The 20388-nt window shown below is 46.9% G+C and overlaps 1 protein-coding gene across 5 annotated transcripts; it reads right to left on the bottom strand.

Moving 5' to 3' along the window:
* Positions 1-635: 635 nt before the first annotated feature.
* HDHD2 (haloacid dehalogenase like hydrolase domain containing 2) lies at positions 636-14522 on the bottom strand. Of its 5 annotated transcripts, none has more exons than XM_032097058.1 (8): positions 14504-14522; positions 13961-14032; positions 12059-12165; positions 9683-9891; positions 7307-7391; positions 3941-4157; positions 3125-3188; positions 636-1911 (listed from the first exon to the last, which is right to left on the bottom strand). In XM_032097058.1, the coding sequence occupies exons 3-8, from the start codon at positions 12157-12159 to the stop codon at positions 1808-1810; spliced, it is 780 nt and encodes a 259-aa protein (XP_031952949.1). In that variant the 5' UTR covers positions 12160-12165; positions 13961-14032; positions 14504-14522; the 3' UTR covers positions 636-1807. The 5 variants fall into 5 exon arrangements, with proteins under 5 accessions (XP_031952949.1, XP_031952951.1, XP_031952950.1 ...); XM_032097060.1 differs by lacking the exon at positions 14504-14522 and adding an exon at positions 14305-14393; XM_032097059.1 differs by lacking the exon at positions 14504-14522 and adding an exon at positions 14214-14383.
* Positions 14523-20388: the final 5866 nt, after the last annotated feature.

A 20388-nucleotide genomic window follows, 5' to 3' on the forward strand; every position in this document is an offset into this window, starting at 1 on the left:
GCCCTGCCCAGGGCAGCAGTTCTGCCTCCTGTGCAGGGGAATTGCTTGGCTCAGGCCCTGCCCGTTCCTCTGGTGTCACTGCCAGGCCCCGGAGCAGAGCCTGGGCCCTGAAGGTCCCTTTTAGTTCCAGCATCAGTCACACATTATTGGAAGTCTCCAAGGGAAGTACCTTCACAGGATTTTGCTGATACGTCACCCACCTCCTGCACCTGACTGACCCCAGGCCACTGACCTCCCTTACATCCTTCCAGCAGGTTCAGAACTGCTGGCACAAAAACCAGGTGTGTGAATTTATGCAGAACTGAAGCTGACAGTAGAAGGGCCCAGAGACACTATGTAAAGATGGCTTCTGTTCCTCAGAGGTCTCTTCTCCAGGGCAGAAAGTGACATGATGAGAGGAAACAACCTCAAGTTGCACCAGAGGAGGTTCAGCTTAAGATATTTGGAATTATTTCTTCCTGGAAAAGGTTGTCCATCCCTGTCCCAGCTGCCCAGGGCAGTGGTGGTGTCCCCATCCCTTAAGGGGTTTAGAAGCCGTGTGGATGTGGCACCTGGGGACATGGGGCAGTGGTGGCCTGGGCAGTGCTGGGGGAATGGTAGGACTCCATGATCTTAGACAACTTTTCCAGCCTAAATGATTCTGTGATTCTGTGATTTATTCTTGTGTTTCTACTGCAAAATCTCCTCCATCCGCCTATTGTGTTTCTGACAGAGACTGAATCTGAACGTCACAACCACCCACCAAGTGAGGCTGCAGAGACACTGTCACATGCAAGGAATTCATTCATCACCATGGTTTTGTTTAACAGGAACGAGCATGGCTCATTAACACAAAACTGTATTTTCAATAAGGTTAATACTCCAGTAATGCATAATTACAACCTAATAATTTAACACACAGGAGCACTGTAAAACAACTGTAAAGGACTTTGATTATTACAGTTTGCAAATGGACCAGAAAAGCCATTTACCATCATTACAAAGTTGGTTCATATTGGGGGATGTAGTGCATAGGAAAAGCATTGCACACTACAGAATTAAATTTCCTTTTACAGCTCTGCTAACCAACTGTAAAAACTGGAATCTGTCCCCATGGCTTGTGAAGGATTTTTTCCATAACATTAAAAAGAAACAAAAAAATCCCCAACAACAGTGGAATTTTGCAACTGTAGCATTAATAGGACCCTGCTGAAGCCTAATTTTAAGAAGTCACAGTCTCTAAGGCATTTAATACCAGAGTTTTGTTTCTGTATCATTCTTTTTAATAACAGCATCTAATTAAAACATCTGTAAAATGCTGACAGTTTTTAATTTTATGTAAAATTTGAAAAGCAAGTAACAGGATCTGCTCTAGTGAAAGACAGCCACAGTAGTTATTATTAAGCAATGGTGATATTTCCATTTAAGAGTCACTTCTAAAAGTGGATAATCTCTACCTTTAAGGTAGAGCAGAGCAGAGCAGAGACACTCTGAAATCACTACAGGCCCACTGAGGCTCTCTTGGTGTTTGAGTTTTATTTACTTGAATGTTTTCAGTGCATGTTTTCAGTTCAACTGATTCTGCAGAAGGTGACACTTTCCAGACGGGGCTTTTCATCAGGTATTCTTTGAAAAGTGAAAATAAGAAAAACACTGCCACACCGTGTGTGTGACTGTGCCAGGCCCATACAGATCCCCTGCCCCTGACAGCCTGGGCAGGTTTCTGATGGATGCCACGCATGCATTGATCTTGGGACCTTAATTTTTGAAGCAAGAATGAGGAAAATGGTGTGAAACAGATGTTTCTTCAAGCTGGCTGTTCCCTTTCTCACAGCATCTGCTTCAGGATATGTTCCACTGCCTCTGGGAAATTCTCACAGGTTAAGTAGGGAGCTGGGTTGATTTTGTCTTCATCTGCTGGCCGATATTTACCTGTAACAGATTAACACAAAGATCCCTTTACCAAACTCCTCTGAGTAGCCTTCTTTTTTCCCCCTAAAAATTACAGCCTTGTTACAGCAGTACCAACCAGGAAAATGCCCATCTGGGCTTCTCCTGCAACAAACATCCCACAAGGCTTCCCTAACAAACCCTGAGCCCTACTGGAGATTCCTTCAGGGGCAGCTCTGGATCAAAACTAGTGTTACTTGCACTGGTTTACTCTGCAGTACTGGCAAATGTCCACATTGTAGGTTCTTAAAATGTCATTTTCACTTATACCTGGAATCACAGAATCCCAGAATGGTTTGGTTTGGAAGAGACCCTAAAGCTCATCCAGTTCCACCCCCTGCCATGGGCAGGAACACCTTCCACTATCCCAGGCTGCTCCAAGCCCTGTCCAGCCTGGCCTTGGACACTTCCAGGGATCCAGGGGCAGCCACAGCTGCTCTGGGCACCCTGTGCCAGGGCCTCCCCACCCTCACAGAAAGAATTTCTTCCTAAAATCTCTAACCTGAATTTCCCATCTTTGATTTTGAACCAAATACTCCCTGTTCTATCACTACAGTTCCTGATGAAGAGTGCATCTCCAAAGACTATTCTGAGGAGGAGGAGGATTACTTCCCTCAATTTTCAGCATATCACGGCTGCATGAGCATGAGCAGCTGCCACCTCAAAGAGACCTTACCCAGTCCACGGGGCCATCAGCAACACTGAAAATACCTGCCAATCCCTCCAGGTTCCACTTTTATGCAAATCAAAACTAGATTTATAACAACCAGTGTAATTACTGAGGAATGTCACCAAACTCCTGTACAATCAGAGGTTACATTGCTGTGACTGATTTTGGCAATCTGAAGTGTGACAGTAACAGTTCTCTCTGCTCTGTGATTACTGCTCAGGATTTTTTGAGTCAGAGCAAAAATTCACACCTACAAGAGCAGCTGTCCCCAGCTACAACTTTGGTCACCCTGCCATCATCTGGGGGTCTGTGCTGTGCTCTAGCTGTTGTGACAATGTCCTGCTTGACAGGCTGCCTCTGCATCACCCCAGCAGGGATGTGGAAGGAGTGTCACACAGCACCAGGGCTGTCACACAGCACCAGGGCTGGCCCCAGGGCTCAGAGTGTACCTTGACTTTTGGGCACAGGGTGAGATCACTGAAGGCACCACTGTCTCCTGAAATGACCGATCCATCGCATACTTACCTGTCCTTACCAAAATCCCACGCATGCCTGCCTGCTGGGCACCACCAACATCATCCCTGCAGTCCTGGGACACAGCAGGAGAGCAGTGGGTTAGCAGGCACAGACACTTCCATAACCTTTTCTGCTTTCCACATCACTTAAAAGCAGCAACACAGAGTCAGATCTTCCAGCTACCCGTTGGTCACACTGTCACAGGAGTGGTTTTCTATGTGCTCTCTGCCTGATCAAATAGCGACTGAAGAGAGGTAACCCCATAGATCACACACTAAATCCTGTGAACTTTCATGGAATCATTTAGGCTGGAAAGCCTATCTAAGATCATGGGAGTCCAACCATTCCCCCAGTACTGCCCAGGCCACTACTAGCCCATATCACCAGGGACCACATCCACACAGCTTTTAAACCCCTGCAGGCATGGGGACTCCAACACTGCCCTGGGCAGCCTGTGCCAGTGCTCAAACTCCTATTTCATTAAGAATTTTTCTCTAATATCCGATCTAAACCTCCCCTGGCACAGCTTGAGGCCATTTCCTCTCCTCCTGTCCCTGTTCCCTGAGGGCAGAGCCCGACCCCCCCCAGCTGCCCCCTCCTGTCAGGGAGTTTTGCAGAGCCACAAGGTCCCCCCTGAGCCTCCTTTGCTCCAGCCTGAGCCCCTCAGCCCCCTCCTGGCGCTCCAGACCCTTCCCCAGCTCTGTTTTCTCTCTAGAAATGACAGTCCCATCCTTTGGAACCCTGCTGTGCAGGCCATGCACACCATGCAGGGCAGCACTGCACTGCCAGGCAGGTGAGGGCAGGGGGGGTTTTGTGCCCACATACATCTCCGATCATGACGGCCTCCTCGGGGGCACAGTCCGTGCCCCGCAGAGCCTCCAGGAAGAAGGTCTTCTCTGGCTTCCCCACCACGGTGGCTTTGGTGTCCGTCGCGTACTCCAGCCCTGTCACAAAAGGTCCAGGTCCCAGACACAGCCCCTCCTTCTTCTTGAAATACCTGGCTTTATGGATCGCTATGAGAGGTGCCCCGTCCAAAATCAACCTATAGAATGAATGAAGAAGAGAGTACAAAAATTATGTTAAAGAAATTATATTTACAGCTGAAGGCCTCACAGAATCCCAGAATGGTTTGGGTTGGAAGAGACCTTAAAGCTCAACCCATCTCCCTCCCTGCCATGGGCAGGGACACCTTCCACTGTCCCAGGTTGCTCCAAGCCCCGTCCAGCCTGGCCTTGGACACATCCAAGGGCAGCCACAGCTGCTCTGGGAAACCTGTGCCAGGGGCTCCCCACCCTCACAGGGAAGAATTTTTTACAGGTAGAGGATGAATCATTTGGCCTTAACTTTGTATTTTAGCACTGAAGGAATTACAGTAACAGAAAACATAAAAAACCCCACAAAGCCATTTGATGCATTCCGGTCCCTCTGAATTCCCCAGTTGACCGTGGGAGTTTGAGCGGGCTCGCTTCCACAGAACCTGCACCTCATCTCTGATTCTCATATTTCTGTTATGTGCCCTGCAGATTTTCCTTACAGCAGACACAGCATCCCCCTGTCCTGCAGCAAAGGGAAGCTGTGTAGGTGCTGCACTAGAGGAACGCTCCTGGTCCACCAAGCACAGCAATATTATTGCTGTCCTCCCCTCCCAACAAGAGCCCTCCAGACAGCATCTGGGCTGCCAAAGCTTTTCCCTCTGATTTTACACTTTCTCCAGGTAATGCAGGTCATTCCAATCTTTATCACAACAGTGTAAAACACTGGCTGTTATTCTCAGAGCAGAAAGGAGGATTCATTTCCCCCTTAACCCCTGGTTAACAAAACCAAACCAAACCAAACCAAAGCCTTTAAGAAAAGAAACAAAGTCTTGCTTTGCCCCTGTTGTAAGAGGCTGGCTGAGGTGAGCTGGATTCTCCCTGGAGGATGTCTGCAGAGCAGCCTGGAAGCTCTGAGCAGGACATAAATGATATTTCATTTCACTTAATTATCACAAAACACTCCTATTGAATCAATGCATTCCAAAGCCAGCTGAACAAGAAGAGAGCTGGGTTGTGCTTCTGTGAGCAGCCAGACACGTTCACGATGGGAGGATGCCTCTAGGACACAGAAAAAATTAATCTGACAGCATCACCACAACCACTATGTTCAGCAGTTTGCAGGAGAGATCTCACCTGAGAGAATTCTTTTAAATGTGGCATCAAAATCCCGCATATACAGAAAGAGAAATTTAGTCTCAGTCATCTCAAGTGGTGCCTGGAGAACGGCCAGACTCTGTGTATCTCATTTTGGGACTCGTGTTGGGTTAGATTTACCCAAGTTAATGTTGGGTGTCAATGGAATACTTGCCTACGAGGTAATTAGTCAGCCTGGGCTCCTCACAGTCAGTGCAGAGGAAAAGGCACTCCTAGGGCACAGTTCAACTGTCCTATTTTAAGCACTATCGGGTAAAAAATGCTGTAAAGCGCCTCCCTTATCCCTCCAGAGCCCAGATCACCAGCACAGACACAGGAATCTGCACTGCAGATACCTGCATTTAATCAGATTCACCTCAAAGTTCTGCAATCCCGATGCAACTCCATTTTCAAGGCAAATCCCAAGTGACCTAATTATCTGAGTAATAAAGGAGAAGGAATAGGGTGAGGCTTGACAAGAAGAGAATGTGCCAGTGGTCAGTATTTCCATCGGGCCTAACAGAACCGATGCCAGCAAAAGTTTATCCCCTACAGAGGCCTGGGGGAAACACCCAGAACAAATCAGTGAGGTGTTACAGATCAGACAGAGCTCATCCTGGGTTTTTTTAAGTGTCCTGGTCTTCAGCCTGAAGCAAACAATGGGTATTATTCACCAACTAATATATTCAGGACAGAAATACCAGTCAATAAATGATGCAAGCACTGGGATACTCAATAGGTTAAGCACATGCAGTTGTGAAATTAAGAATCCCCTCATGATCCAAATCAAAACTCCAAAATCAATGCCTTTGGCAAGGTGCACTAACAAGGCGGACAGGCTCAGTTTGGGTCAACACCTGTTGCTATAACACAGAACTGGCAGCAGATGAGGACAGCATCGGCCTCCTACTCCAAGAAACCCCCCCAAGACACCGGTGGGCAGTAATTGATACTCCCTCTTCCAATGTTATGGGTATAAAGACAGACTAAGGTGTTTGAAATCAGGGTTTTCATCAGATTTCAAGGTGCAAAACTGTGTGGTAGCCACACCCTGTGAGCCAAGAGGAGGAAGGGCTAATCACACACATCACCAGGGCTACACTTAGCAAAAGGCTCACAGCCAGTGTCTTCAAGCTGAAGGCTTTTCAAGTAAAAATCAAGAGTGTGGAGTCAAGCCAGAACCAGAGAGAAGGACACATGGCTCTGCATACACTGTTGCAGCCTGGCTCATGGATGGTCACAGATGGAATTTATCTGATCTACCCCTTAGTGTAGAGACAAAAAAAGCTTTAGAAATAAAACAGTAGAGATCAGCTCCATAGTCCACCTGGTCCAACAGGTTGTGCTGGCCACTCCTGAACAAAAGATGCTTCAGAAGATACTGCTGGACATCCTGCATTAGGTAGGTAAGGAAAAATCCACCCTAAATACTGGATTTCCTTCCCTATAGCACTCAGGCTCTGAAGGCTGGGTTTTGAACACAGAATCTGCCTCTCCTCTTGGAGAAGAGGAAATGACCTCAAGCTGTGCCAGGGCAGGTTCAGGTTCAACATGAGGAGGAGTTTCTCCATGGAAAGGGTGGTCAGGCATTGAAAGGAGTTTCCCAGGGAAGTGTTGGAGTCTCCATCCCTGGAGGTGTCCAAGGAAGGCCTGGATGTGCTCTGGGCTGGTGACAAGGTGGGGATCAGGTCTTGGAGGGCTTTTCCAACCCAAATAATTCTGTGATTTTGAGAATGCATCCCCACATCCCTGTTTTTGTGTATTTCCCCTGGATGCACTGCTAAATTTTCCCCCTCAGTGACAGCTGTGACTGTACTTCTGCAGTTTACTTAGACTGAAAGCTGTAAAAATGAGGTCGGGACTGCCTGAAGTTCATAGTGAAGAACCCAAATCCAATCAAGATTAGTGGCTGCCTCATACACTGCGTAATGTGTGACATTCCTACCACCTTTTCCTTCCCAGAAAGAGGAGAGAGCCCAGCACAAGCCAGCCCCCACTCAACCCCTGCCAGGGGCTGCCTTACCGAAAGGCTCTGTTCATCATCTCGTAGTGGAAGTGCTCAGGAGCCAGTCCCACCACCACTGCATTGGGGTTATCCGTGCCAATCCCTGGGAAAACAGAACAAGACTCTGAGCAAATAGGATTTAATTCACACTGAGCAGCACACAGTCAGCAAAGTGCATTTAGTCAGTTTCAGTCAAAAACGAGCATTTTCCAACACAGACATGTCACAGAGACTGCTTTTGTGTCTTTTATAGATTAAGAAAGCATCTGTGGAGAAGCTTCTGGTCTATCCAGACTGTTCCATCCTCCAGTGTGAACAGGACTCTGGAGCTGGACAGTCTTAACAGCAGCTGTGGAATGATTCTGTCACTGCTCCCACTGAAATGCAGCAGGATACAAAAATCCCTCTTTTCGTTGAATGACTGCTTCCCAACTGAGAATCCCTTTCCACATATATTTTTGTGCTTTGTAAGACAGTAAAGCAGGAATTCAAGTGAATCCCATGCAGCTTTTCTATTCCCTCTAATCACAGGAAACTCTGTTGTTCCACGCATCAGTCTGATTCCGACAACAAAGATGATATTGCAGCATGGCCCAGAAGCTGTTACCCTAGATTAATCTGGGCTTTTCTGGAAGGTCTTTTTACAGTGAGGATTAGTGCCCTTGGGAACAGCTCCACTGCAGTCCCACCCTGGGACAGAACCAGGAGTGGAAGCAGAGCAGCACCAACAGGAGGGTTTTATTAATGACACGTTATCAGCTGCAGCCTGCACTCACTGGGGATTTTGTTCCACGTTCAAACACACCCTCTCCACCTTCCCCAGGACAACCAGAGCTCCTGGCTGGCTCTGCTGGCTGAGGTCTCCTGCTGCACATCCCTCAGCTGGTTCAGCCAGCAAAGCATCCACCCAAAGATGCCACAGTGCATTTGTGTCACCACCTAGAAGCATCTGAGTCCTTTAACCAGGGAAGGATTCCATTCATCCATCCCTGACCAACTTTAATAGAGAGGTTAGCCAAGAACAGCTCAATAGCAGCCATTAACAGGAATTTAAAGCACTCTCCACTGTACTTAAATGTTCCAAGAGCAGCACTGAGGAAATGTGAGCCAAGCCCCTTGTAGCAAAAACAAAACAAACAACCCACTCCAGACCCAAGCAATACAGATAATGCACCGATGTGCCCCCATGATACCTCTGTCTGTGCCATCTCTTACAAAATTAGCAGCAGCTCCTGCAAAACTGATGAAAAGATCCCAAAACCATAGAGATTAAGCTGACTTAAATGTTCTCAGCAAATGAGCTGCTGCCTCTGCTGTTTCTCACCCAGGAAAGCCTTCCTGAGAGCACAAATACAGAATGTGGCTGGGGGCACATTTCACTGGATACGATGTTAGGCAGAACAGATTATCAGGTTCCACTGCTCTCACAGAGGCTTTTCTCCTGAACACTGACCTCCCTGAAGACTTTTGACCAGACTATGGCACCAAAATTTAACAGGAAATTCCTGGATCCTGGCAAGATTAGAACCTTCTTAAATTACGCAGCCAGAATATTTCAGTTTGTAAGGCAAGGGGCAGGGACGAGTGGCAGGTCACCCATACTGCTGCTGCCTTGACTTTCAATAAAAAATTTTGAGTATATGATACACAGTTTTCAACTCTCAGTATGTTAAAAACGTGGGTATCTTTGCTATTCTTAATGTCCAAGTGAGAACACATCATTTTCTACTCCCCTTGTTGCTGAGGGAGGGAAATGGGAGCATCTGAAAGCAAAGCAGGTTTTAACCAGGCCTTTAGGGATGACAATTTAGAGGAGCCAGGGTGATGATGAACCTTCTGTCACCAGTGAAAGTATCCAAGTTCGTGGGGTGAAATGTAAACGTTCAATATAAGATAAGCAACAATAACAGCCTGGAGATTTTGCATTTAATAATAATCTATTAAGAGAGAAACAGCCTGCTGTGTGTGCCTATACACTGTTTTTTCAGCTCTTTATGAGTAAAATTTCTGTCTGAAGTCAGGAATTGCACAAATTGACACATCTTTACTATAAAAAAAAAAAATCAGCACTGGTAGGTCCAGTAAAGCTCCAGTGACCTGGTGATAACTATTACTTCCTTTTTCACACTGGAAATTAGTGGCAAGTATTGAGTTTTACATGAATTCCTGACTATTTGAAGGCCTTGGCTGCCATTTCCACTGCTCGTCAAGAAGATGTAACTTCAAGCTGTTTGATCTTTGATTTAAAATGAAGGAAGGACCTTTATGACCCTGCAGAATTCCACATTTCAGGCTCCACCATGGCTAGCGGTCTGTCTGTGACCGAGAGCACAACGTTTCCTCAGCTGTTCATTAGCTGTTGTTCGCTAATTAGTTGTCTCCTGAGCACCTCACCTGTGAAATCAGGCAGGGCCTTATCGTCCACCAGGAGCAGGGGCCGCACCTGGTGCTGCTCCAGGAGGTTCCTGGCTGCTGTCAGGGAGGTGAAGATCTCGTGTTCCGCAATGTCGAACCCCAGCCCCGTCAGCCTCTCCAGCAGGTCCCTCTTGCTCTCCTTGGTGGTGTTGGTCACAAAGCGGACGGTCACCGGGGCACTGCGCAGCCTGGCGTGGACAGAGGGGGAAACTGGACACAGGCTCCTCCTGTTCTCACATCTGTGCTTCTCTCTGGGGCTAAAAACTGACCTAAAGGCTGCAGGTGACCACACAGAACACTGGCACCACACAAAAACTTCTGTGATGTGGAACAGACAGCAAGAATTACACCTGCCCGACCAAGGCAAGTCATCCTTCCCTCCTCTCCCCCATCTACCACAAAGATTCCTGAGGAAAACATGATTCCAACTCCCTCTTCACAGCAGCAGCAAGCACATCTACGATAACTAATTTGAAAAGTGTTTTTATTCAAAATGCACAATAAATAAGGCCAGTCCCGCCTTCTGGATCAACATAAGCAAACAAAAGAAGCTTGTTGCTGAATTAATATACTGAACTCCACTGCTGGGTAAGTTTCCCAGCAGCTGTGGTTCGTTCAGGATGCTCCAGGAGCCTGTGTTACCTTGGTGGTGGTTTTATATCAGCTTCTGCAGCCATTTCCCCCTTTCCTGAGGAACACCAGTACCACATAAAACCACGTTATTGCCCTGTGCTGACAGAAAATGCTACCAAACAATCAAATAATTTTAAGTGACAGTTTCAACAGCATTCCCTTTAATTATTCCCCCACCATCACTTTCTCTGTTGCTATAGAAACAAACACTGGCATCAGGACTGTGTGGAGAACATCAGAATAAAGTTGGAGACTTGCTTGCACCTGCCACTTCCTTCTCCTGTTTATCTCTTGTTTTACACTGACCCTCCACAGGTATGAGCTGGTAAAAAAGCCCCCTGGTTGATAATAAAATAAAAATTAATATGCTTTTTCCCTATGGGCCTCAATAGGGATCTATGAATGCAGTAACCCTAAAATAGGCATCACTCCATTTGTTCCCTAAGTAAGCTGCATGCCAACCATTCCAGCTTCTTTTCAGGAAGGACAGGGACATGGATTGGCAGTAAAAGCACAGGATAATAATTTTTTTCAAACCTCTGAGCTAAAAGACCTGGCTGCTCTCTGACACCTGCCCTCCATACCTGTGACAACACACAGATATTATATGGATTTTCAAGAGCGTTGACTCTCACCTGGCACAAGCTGTCCCTGCAGCAGGAAACACAGTGCAGTGAGTGGAAGGGCAATGAGTGAGAACCCAATGTTTCAGCAGTTTTTACTCCTTGCAATTTTACATCTTTAGGATATAATCATTTCCACAGCATTACCTGTGGAAAATGCAGCTTCCTAATCCCTCTGTGAACTTTTCCTCTGAGCAACAGTCCAGCTGTATGAAACCCCCTTAGCAGCCCACACAGCTCCAGTAGAGAGTTCAGTTCTGCTCCTATATCCTGATTAATCTTTAGTGTCCCAGAATCTCAAGGTGTCCTCCTTCATTCACACCATGATAATATGATCTATCACTTTGGGATTTTTCTTTGTCCATTGCAAGGTATCTTCTCCAGGAAAACACTACAAATATTCCTGGGGTTGTGTGTCCTATTTCACCACTGACTTGGTTGGAATAAATCACTTTGCTGTGCCTTGGTCTCTTTAGGCACCCTTTCACCACAAGAGAAAGCGTTAACTGCCCTGTTTATTAATGTGCCAAAGTTCCTACAAAAGATGGGCTGTATTACCAAATGCTTCTCAAACTAAAAAAAAAATAAGGTTGTTTACCTAGCAGAAAGAAACTTTGAAAACAGTAATAACAAAGAAAAGCTTTGTCTGAAGGAAACGAGAACTCTGCAGAGGTTGCCTTGCCCACTAGACCAAGCTTTTCTGTTATCCCGTTTTATCTCAGCACAGATCTAAAAGCCCTGACAGACGATCAGGCTCCTGTAGTTAAACAAAGACCCAAGGACCAGCTCAGCTGAACTGATTTTGAGGTAATTTACCCGAACTCAACTTCGGCTGTCTCACATGTGAACCAGTGAAGACACTTTGAATATTGGTGGTTTTATGTCTAGAAAAGGCTTAGAAAACACAGAAAGAGGCACTGAGGAAAACAGCAGAACTCAGGTGACACCAATAGCTGCACTCTTCGCTGCGTTCTCCTGGCATAAACACAGGTTAAAGGATTTGGCAGCGTGTTTGCTCCAGGCCTGCTCACCCAACCCCTTTGTGCAAACAGCACCGACACAACCTCCCAGAGGAAACCTAAAAAAGAGAGAAACTTGCCTTTTGAGAGCCTCCTGCGCACCCGGCACGGCCGAGTCCTCGACGTGGAGGGTGCCACTGAGATCCACCAGCACAGCCTTCAGCGCGCGCCGCGCCGACATCGCGCCCTGGGACAAGCAAAGGGGACTCAGGGACAACACCCAGGGGCTCCCAAAGCACCTCGCAGGTGCCAAGCACCACTCACAGTATGAAATGGGCCCCTCTAGATGGGGGGATAATAGGCAGCATTTAAAAAAAAGAAAAATACGTAATTAATGGGGTGGTGTTTTTTCCCCCAAAGACTCTGTCTGTGGAAATCAGGTGCTGTTTGTTCTTTAAGTGCATCAAAACAAACAAATAAAAAATTCTCTGAGTGACTCAAGGGTGTTGGGGAGAGGGTCATTAGGTCTGGGATTGCTGGCTCAAGGGCTCAGCAAGAATATTTCAGCAAGTGACACCAACAGTGAAAATAAAGACACTGTGGTCTGGCTGTAAAGCTCAAAATGCTCTGCCAAAGTGGGTATTGTTGATTTTATTTTTGTAAGCAAGACCTGGGGTGATCCAGCCCCCACCACAGCCACTCTGAGGCTACTCAGTGGTGACACTGAGGAAATTGAAGATTTTTAGCCTGGAAGCTCTCAGGGCTCACAGATATCCAGCAACCTCGAAGGGGACAGCCTGGCAGTTCTTCTGGGTCTACAAGACTCAACCCAAAATAAAAGCCAGCATTTGAAAGGTGAAGGCACCAGGGAAGGAACAGAGAGGGGATGTTTGAGTCACCTGGCTGAAGATCTGTCTCCAGAAACAAACACTTCCCCTCACATGTGCCACAAGTGCTGCATTTTGCTCCACGAGCAAGTCTAAGGAGCTGTTTCTCAGAAAATGTCCAATACAGCTTCAATACAGCAAGATTTTCTCCTGTTCATTGGACACCAACCATCTAAAAAGGCTGAGAGAATTTGGATTGTTCAGCCTGGAAAAGATTTGGGGTGACCTAACTGTGGCCTGCCAGTACCTGAAGGAGCTGTTAGGAACGATGGAGAGGGACTTGGAACAAGGCATGGAGGGACAGGACAAGGAGGAATGGCTTCCCAGTGCCAGAGGGCAGGGAAGGAATTGCTGTCTGTGAGGGTGGGGAGGCCCTGGCACAGGGTGCCCAGAGCAGCTGTGGCTGCCCCTGGATCCCTGGCAGTGTCCAAGGCCAGACTGCATGAGGCTTGGAGCAGCCTGGGATAGTGGATGGTGTCCCTGCCCATGGCAGGGGGTGGAACGGGATGGGCTTTAAGGTCCCTTTCAATCCAAACCATTCCAGGATCTGCCAACCCTACAAGTGACCACAATTTTGTGTTCAGCTGGTTTGGTTACAGGCAACACGTAGCACGCTTGTACTTTTAAAAAGCAAACAGAGGAGTCAACAGCACGACTAGAATCTGCCCTAATAAATTTATGTCAGTTTTATAAATGGTCACATGAGCCTGATGTCTCAGGTACGTGACACACACACACAAAAGGAAACCCTGAGATTCCACTACCATTATTCCTGCTGGTTCTCTGCAATAAGAAAATAAATAAAAATGCTTATTTTACCATATGTCTGTTGATGCAAAAGCCAAAGTTAAATGTTAATGATACACAGCTGAAAACAGAACTCCTAAATGAGCTTCATCAATTCCAATAGAAATTATTATTATTATTATTATTACTACTACTACTACTACTAGTGTTACTGTTATTTTATTTTTACCCTACATTTCCATCGGTTCTCCCTTTCACAGTGCCTTTATCTGGGAAATACTGAAGTTATCTGCAGAGCCAGTTTTCAGCACAGCCTAATTTTAATTTTAAGGATAAAGCTCTGCCAAGGAAGTCCTAAAAACCCCCTAGAACCTCAGGTTTCATAATCACATCCCAACGAAAACTCACCTCGTCAGGAAAACGGGACCCCCCAACCCCGGTCTCTGGGACAAGGACACGAGGAACACAACAAGACACAACCTAAGGGAAAGAGGGATATATTCTATAACAATATATATAGTTACATATGTCCCTCGATGGAAGGATGCTGATGGCACAGGTGCGTTATCGCCGTGCCCTCCGTCCGCACCCCCGCCCGCGGGGATGGTACCGCCTCTTCCCGCCAGCTCACAACGGGCACGCGGGCTGGCCCATTCCCTACCGGGGGAGTCCCGAGCGCGGCGAGCTCCCCTTTCCCTGACGCGGATGGTTCCGCCCGCCCGTTCGCGGCCGAAGGCGGCGGACGGGCCCACGTGGACGAGAGGGGGGAGCAGCGAGCGCGGCTCCGCAGGGCCCTGACCTGCTCCCGCCGCCGCCGCCGCCCCTGCGCTCTGCCCGCCGCCCGCGGGTCCTGGCGGGGCGCGGCCGCCCAGCCCCGCGCCGGGCCGCCCGCCGCCGGCACGGCAAATAAAAAATACAACGTAATGAGCGTTGTCATAAATAAACACCGACCTCAGCCCTCAGCCGTCCTGGCGCCGGTCGGCGTCCGGCAGTCGCGACAGGCAGCGCGGGGAGGCAGCCCCTGGGGCCCTGAGGGCACGGGGCGGATCGTAACATGGGTGTGGTTATAAATCGTATAAATTACACCCGTTCTATCCTTTATGTGCCCGTTATTATACCTGGTTTAGCCTCTTTATCCTATATACCCGGTTTATAATCACGTGCTATGTGGATATGATCATCAACCATATAAATTATATCCCTTATATCCTACATGGACATGTTTATGTCCATAGCTATACATTATGGATCTCCGTAAGTCATATATCATTAATGTATCAATAATCTGTATACTATGGATATATTGCATCCTCTACTGATATTATATTTAATAATGTATCCATATATCGATATTATGATTTTAGATGTATTTATACATTATATATATATATATATAAATTATATAGAAAATACGTTATCATATCCATATATAGATATATTATACCCATAAGATACCTATAATAACTGGTATCTATTTATATATATAAAAAACATACCTAGGATATCGGGAAGAAATTCTTCCTATTACATGTCTACTATTAAATTACACCCATAATACATCCATAGCGACTAATCCACTTATTATCTCCATATATATGGATATAGTGATATTTATAATTCTACACTTATGCGTTTATATATTTATACATTTTTTAATATGAATTTTAATCTATGAATGTATGACTTTTATATATAATTTTATAAATTATTACTAATGTGTGTGTGTACATATACATAGAGTAACTTTATTTTGCATGTTCCCTGTTTTTACAGAACCCAGCCAGTTTTAGCCGCAGAGTTGTTCCAGAACGGCTGGAAGCCACGTGAGGGGACAGCAGCAGCGTGGTTATTCCCCGGAGTGTCTCTGCACTCCCCTTGCCCTCTCCCTGCTCATTACCTGTGAATCAGGGGGATGGGAAGCAGGAGACTTAGTTTGTCAGGAACAATGCATCCAGCTTGGTCAGCATACCAGGGCAGGAAGAAAAGATAAGAGAACTCTGATAAAACCAGGGGGGTCTCAGACAGACATCCTGCAAACTAGCTCAAACCAGTCTCAAAGGCCAGTGATACAAAAGAGCATGCGCGGGGGAGAAAGGTGAAAAGTTCAGGACGAGGAAGAGCGTCAGCCTTCCTCCAAAAGACCCCCGGAGACCCCTACCAAGAAAACACCAAACCACACTGCGCAAGCGCAACGCGGATGTAAATGACTTTTGGGTTCATTATAATACGAAGCGAGGCTGGGCGGGGCTAGGTGATGAATATGTATAGGCGTGTTGCGAAACTTAATGAATATGGAACTTGTAACCCGGTAAATACCGAGCTGAATGCAGCTGTCGGCACGCATGGCTTTGGAGGAGTGATCCCCCGTGCGTCCCAGCTGGAAATAAACGTACCTACTTTACTACTTCTTTAGTAGTGGAGTTCTGTCCGCTCTTCATTTGGCGAGCAGCCAGGAGAAACTCTGTCCGGCTGCAGGATGGGCTGAGGAGCGGACATCCTAGGCGTGCCCCAGGGCTTTCCTGGAGGATCTCCGCCCCTCGGCTCGCTCACTGCGGCGGACAGACAACGACCTGGAACTGCGGATAAACGGTGTGTTTTGCATTTAGGGTGCCTGTAAGTCGTACGCGTGGCCAGGGCTGCTGGTAAGCCGCGAGGAGACGTCCCGCGTTCAGCGCAGTCCCTGTGAGGGTAAAGGTGAGGCTTGCAAGCAACCCGCTACCGCAGCCGGCAAGGGGGAATCGCCGACCGATAGGGCGGCCTCTAGCGATCCTGGGAGCGGATCGGGTGATTCCAGGGGGGTCCCACCGAAACTTGTTACCGTGTCGGAAAATACAAGCGGGACCCTGAAACTGTTACAAGCGAGTGTTGCGAACATTTTTGCTACTAGTAGCTAGTTTGAATGTTGTGTTGCTTATATGTCTATGTGGATATTGGTTGTTGTCGGACTGCTTTTATGTGTGTAGGTGTGTATTAGGTCGCCTATTCGTTTGTAAAACGGGAGCGTGCGTGTTGCCGTGTGTCGTTTGAGAGTGTGATACTGAGACATTTGTTTGGGGGAGTGCTTGCTTGTTGAATTTAGAATCGTGGCTGGGAGAACCTCTGCAGAAGGATTAGTGGCAGAGAATTTAGAGTTTGAAAGAGTACGTGGAATAACTTGTTTTTGTGGATGTGTCAGAACCTTTTATTCAACGGGAGGATGGCAGGTTGCATGGGTATTAATACAGTGTAAAGTTTGTACGAGGAGATGATACTGTTCTTCTGCCAGACGGCAGAGCCTGTGTTCTCAGTGCTATTAAGCTGATTTTGAGCCTGAGATTTTAAAGGTTGTGTGTGGGAAGTCGCATTTGGTACCTGAGATTTAGGAATTTCGGGAAGAAATTGGGAAAGAACTGAGAGAGAGTGTGGAAAGAGGGGATTTCAAGCAGCAGCAAAGCAGGCTTGGCAGAAGGCACAAGAGAATTTATAAAGAGTAACTTATACACTACACAGGTGACCCGAAGGGGGTGGCACAGTATGGGAACCAGACAAAGTAAAGAAATCCCCAGAGCAAGCCCGCTGGGCTGTATTCTGGTACATTGGAAGGAGATAGTAGGAGCTGGAGGCACAGAAAATAAAAGAATCCTTATAAAATATTGTACCCAGTGGTGGCCACTGTATAAATTAGAAAATGAAGCCAAATGGCCATCTAATGGAACTTTAGATTATAATACCTTGCTTCAGTTAATGCTGTTTCTGAGGCGGGAAGGTAAATGGGAAGAAGTTTCCGACGCTGACGCATTTTTTTCTCTCCGAAAACACCCTGAATGGCAGAGAGATTGTGGAATCAAACCCCCCAGTGATCCCATGGTGTTAGCTCTGGAAAAAGAAAATAATAAGGGCCGAAGAAGAATCAAACGATGCTGCTCGTCATGCAGCGTAGGCCAGAGATGCACAAGGTCAGACAAAGTCTATCAAGCAGCAGCTCAGGGACAAGATGATGATGAATTAACCGATTTGCTTAAGCCTCCCCTTAGGAGACAGGAAGAGGATGCGGACTTGGAAGGAGCACCAACACCAACCTCCTCTCCCCCAGGCAGTCCTGTCTCGTCCCGAACCAGGAAACAGGTACTGATGGCACCTCTGAGAGAGGCAGTGGCACCTGATGGGGATACAATGTTGATTAGAGTACCTTTCTCTACTGCTGACCTAGATGCATGGTATAACGTTGCCAAAAATTACCGAAGTGATCCAGCAGGCACTGCTGAGCGCTTGCGACTTATAATTAAACAGCATAATCCAGATTGGGCTGATATACAATTATTATTGGGTGGACTAACAGAGACAGAAAGACAGCTAGTTTTGAAAACAGCTCAAGACTTGGCAGAGGACTATTACAAAACACAACAGTTAGATGTAAAAGATTACTTCCCACTCCAGGAACCACACTGGAACCCGAATAGAACAGCTGAATTAAAGAAATTAAAAGGTTATCAAGAATGGATAGCAAAAGGGGTGGAAAGGGCTATTCCCAAGACCCTAAACTGGTCAGCTTTGTACGCAATAAGATAGGGTCCTTCCGAGTCACCATCCGAATTCCTGGATCATCTGAGGGATGCAATGCGCCGTAACACATTGCTGGATCCTGAGACCAAGGTAGGGGTACAACAGCTAGTATCTTTGTTTCTAGGACAATCCACAGGAGATATCAGACGTAAATTGCAGAAACTTCAGGGGCCAGAAGGGAGGAACCTGGAAACTCTATTGGATGCAGCTTGGAGGGTATTCAGTAATCGAGAAGAAGGTTACAAGCAAGGGATGAGGAAATTAGTGGCAGTAGTAAAAGAAGGGAATAGAGAAAAGCTTAGACAAGGACCCCCCAGACGAGGACCTCCCAGACAAGGCCCACCCTGGCTAGGTAGAGACCAATGCGCGATTTGTGGGAGGTTTGGTCATTGGAAAAACGAGTGCCCAGAAAGAAGACAAGAAGACCACCAGAACAAGGGAAACCGAGGAAGGGGGAGGGTGGTTGCACACGTGAAAGAAGATTGAAGAGGACCGGGGGATTCCACCCTAGCAGATCCACTGGTTATAATGAAGCTAGGGGACAAGGAAAAAGAAATAGAATTTTTGGTGGATACAGGGGCAACATATTCAGTTTTAAATAAAGCTTTAATGCCTGTGGGGGATGACTACATTGTGGTACATGGAGCAACTGGCCAATCTGAAAAAGCTTATTTTTTTAAACCATTGAAATATAAAATTGGGAAACAATGGGGTATTCACAAGTTTTTATATTTACCCAATTCTCCAAAGGCTCTCTTGGGAAGAGATTTATTAGAACAATTACAAGCAACCATTATTTTTAGGAATGGGGAAGTTATTCTGGAGGTAAATGACCAACAGTATGTAGAAATACTGAGCCTAATATTAACAACCAAAGACCCTGTAGAGGAAATCAGGGAAGAGATAATGGAGCAAGTGTTCCCAGGAGTCTGGGCCACAGATGTACCTGGAAGAGCCAAAAATACAACCCCAATACAGATCAAACTCAAAGAAGGGAGACAACCAGTTAGAATTAAACAGTACCCCCTTAAAAGGGAAGACAGGGAAGGAATTGGCCCAATAATTGAAAAATTCTTGCAGTTGGGATTACTAAAAGAGTGCCAGTCTGATTTCAATACTCCTATCTTGCCTGTCCGTAAACCTGATGGGTCTTACCGGGTGGTACAGGATTTACGGGCTGTTAACAAGATAACTGAGGACCTCTATCCTGTGGTGGCAAACCCTTACACTCTGCTAACATGTTAACACCAGAGCTAACTTGGTTTACCGTTTTAGATCTAAAGGATGCCTTCTTTGGCCTCCCTCTCCATGAAGCCAGCCAGAAAATTTTTGCATTCGAATGGGAAAGCCCTAAGAGTGGGCGCAAAACCCAGCTCACATGGACGGTGTTGCCTCAGGGATTTAAGAACAGCCCCACCCTGTTTGGAGAACAGCTCACAAAAGACATAGAGTCCTGGGAAGCCCCACCAGGAGAAGGGAAGCTATTGCAGTACGTGGATGATCTCCTAATAGCTACCCGAACAGAGGAAGCTTGCACAGCCTGGACGGTAAGCCTCTTAAACTTCCTGGGACTCCAAGAGTACAGGGTATCCAAGAAAAACGGCTCAGGTGGTGAAACAAAAAGTGATCTATCTGGGCTATGAAGTCAGTGCTGGGCAACGAACTTTGGGGCAAGATCGCAAAGAAGCGATATGCCAAACCCCGAAACCCCAGACACTGAAAGAGTTACGGACTTTTCTGGGGATGACAGGGTGGTGCAGACTGTGGATTTACAATTACGGGCTGCTCGTGAAACCACTATTTGAACTCATTACAAAAGAAAGCAGAGATCTCCAGTGGACAAAGGAGGCCACGCGGGCCTTCAGCCAGCTGAAGAATGCCCTCATGTCAGCTCCAGCTCTAGGACTTCCAGACGTGAGTAAGCCATTCTTTCTATTTTCCCGTGAGAAGCAAGGGATCGCCCTGGGAATACTAGCACAGGACCTGGGCCCATACCGACGGGCAGTTGCCTATTTCTCTAAGCAGCTAGATGCAGCAGCCAAAGGATGGCCTGAGTGCCTCAGAGCTGTTGCAGCAGTCATGCTAAACATCCAGGAAGCACGCAAATTCACCTTGGGCCAGAGAACGACTGTGCTGGTGTCCCACACGGTGTCCGCGGTGCTGGAAGTGAAAGGTGGGCACTGGCTCTCCCCACAACGGTTCCTGAAATATCAAGCTATCATGGTAGAACAAGATGATGTAGAAATAGTGGTAACTAACATTGTCAACCCAGCTTCCTTTCTCAGTGGAAATCA

The sequence above is a fragment of the Corvus moneduloides genome, chromosome Z (genome assembly GCF_009650955.1).
Source record: "Corvus moneduloides isolate bCorMon1 chromosome Z, bCorMon1.pri, whole genome shotgun sequence".
NCBI lineage: Eukaryota > Metazoa > Chordata > Aves > Passeriformes > Corvidae > Corvus > Corvus moneduloides.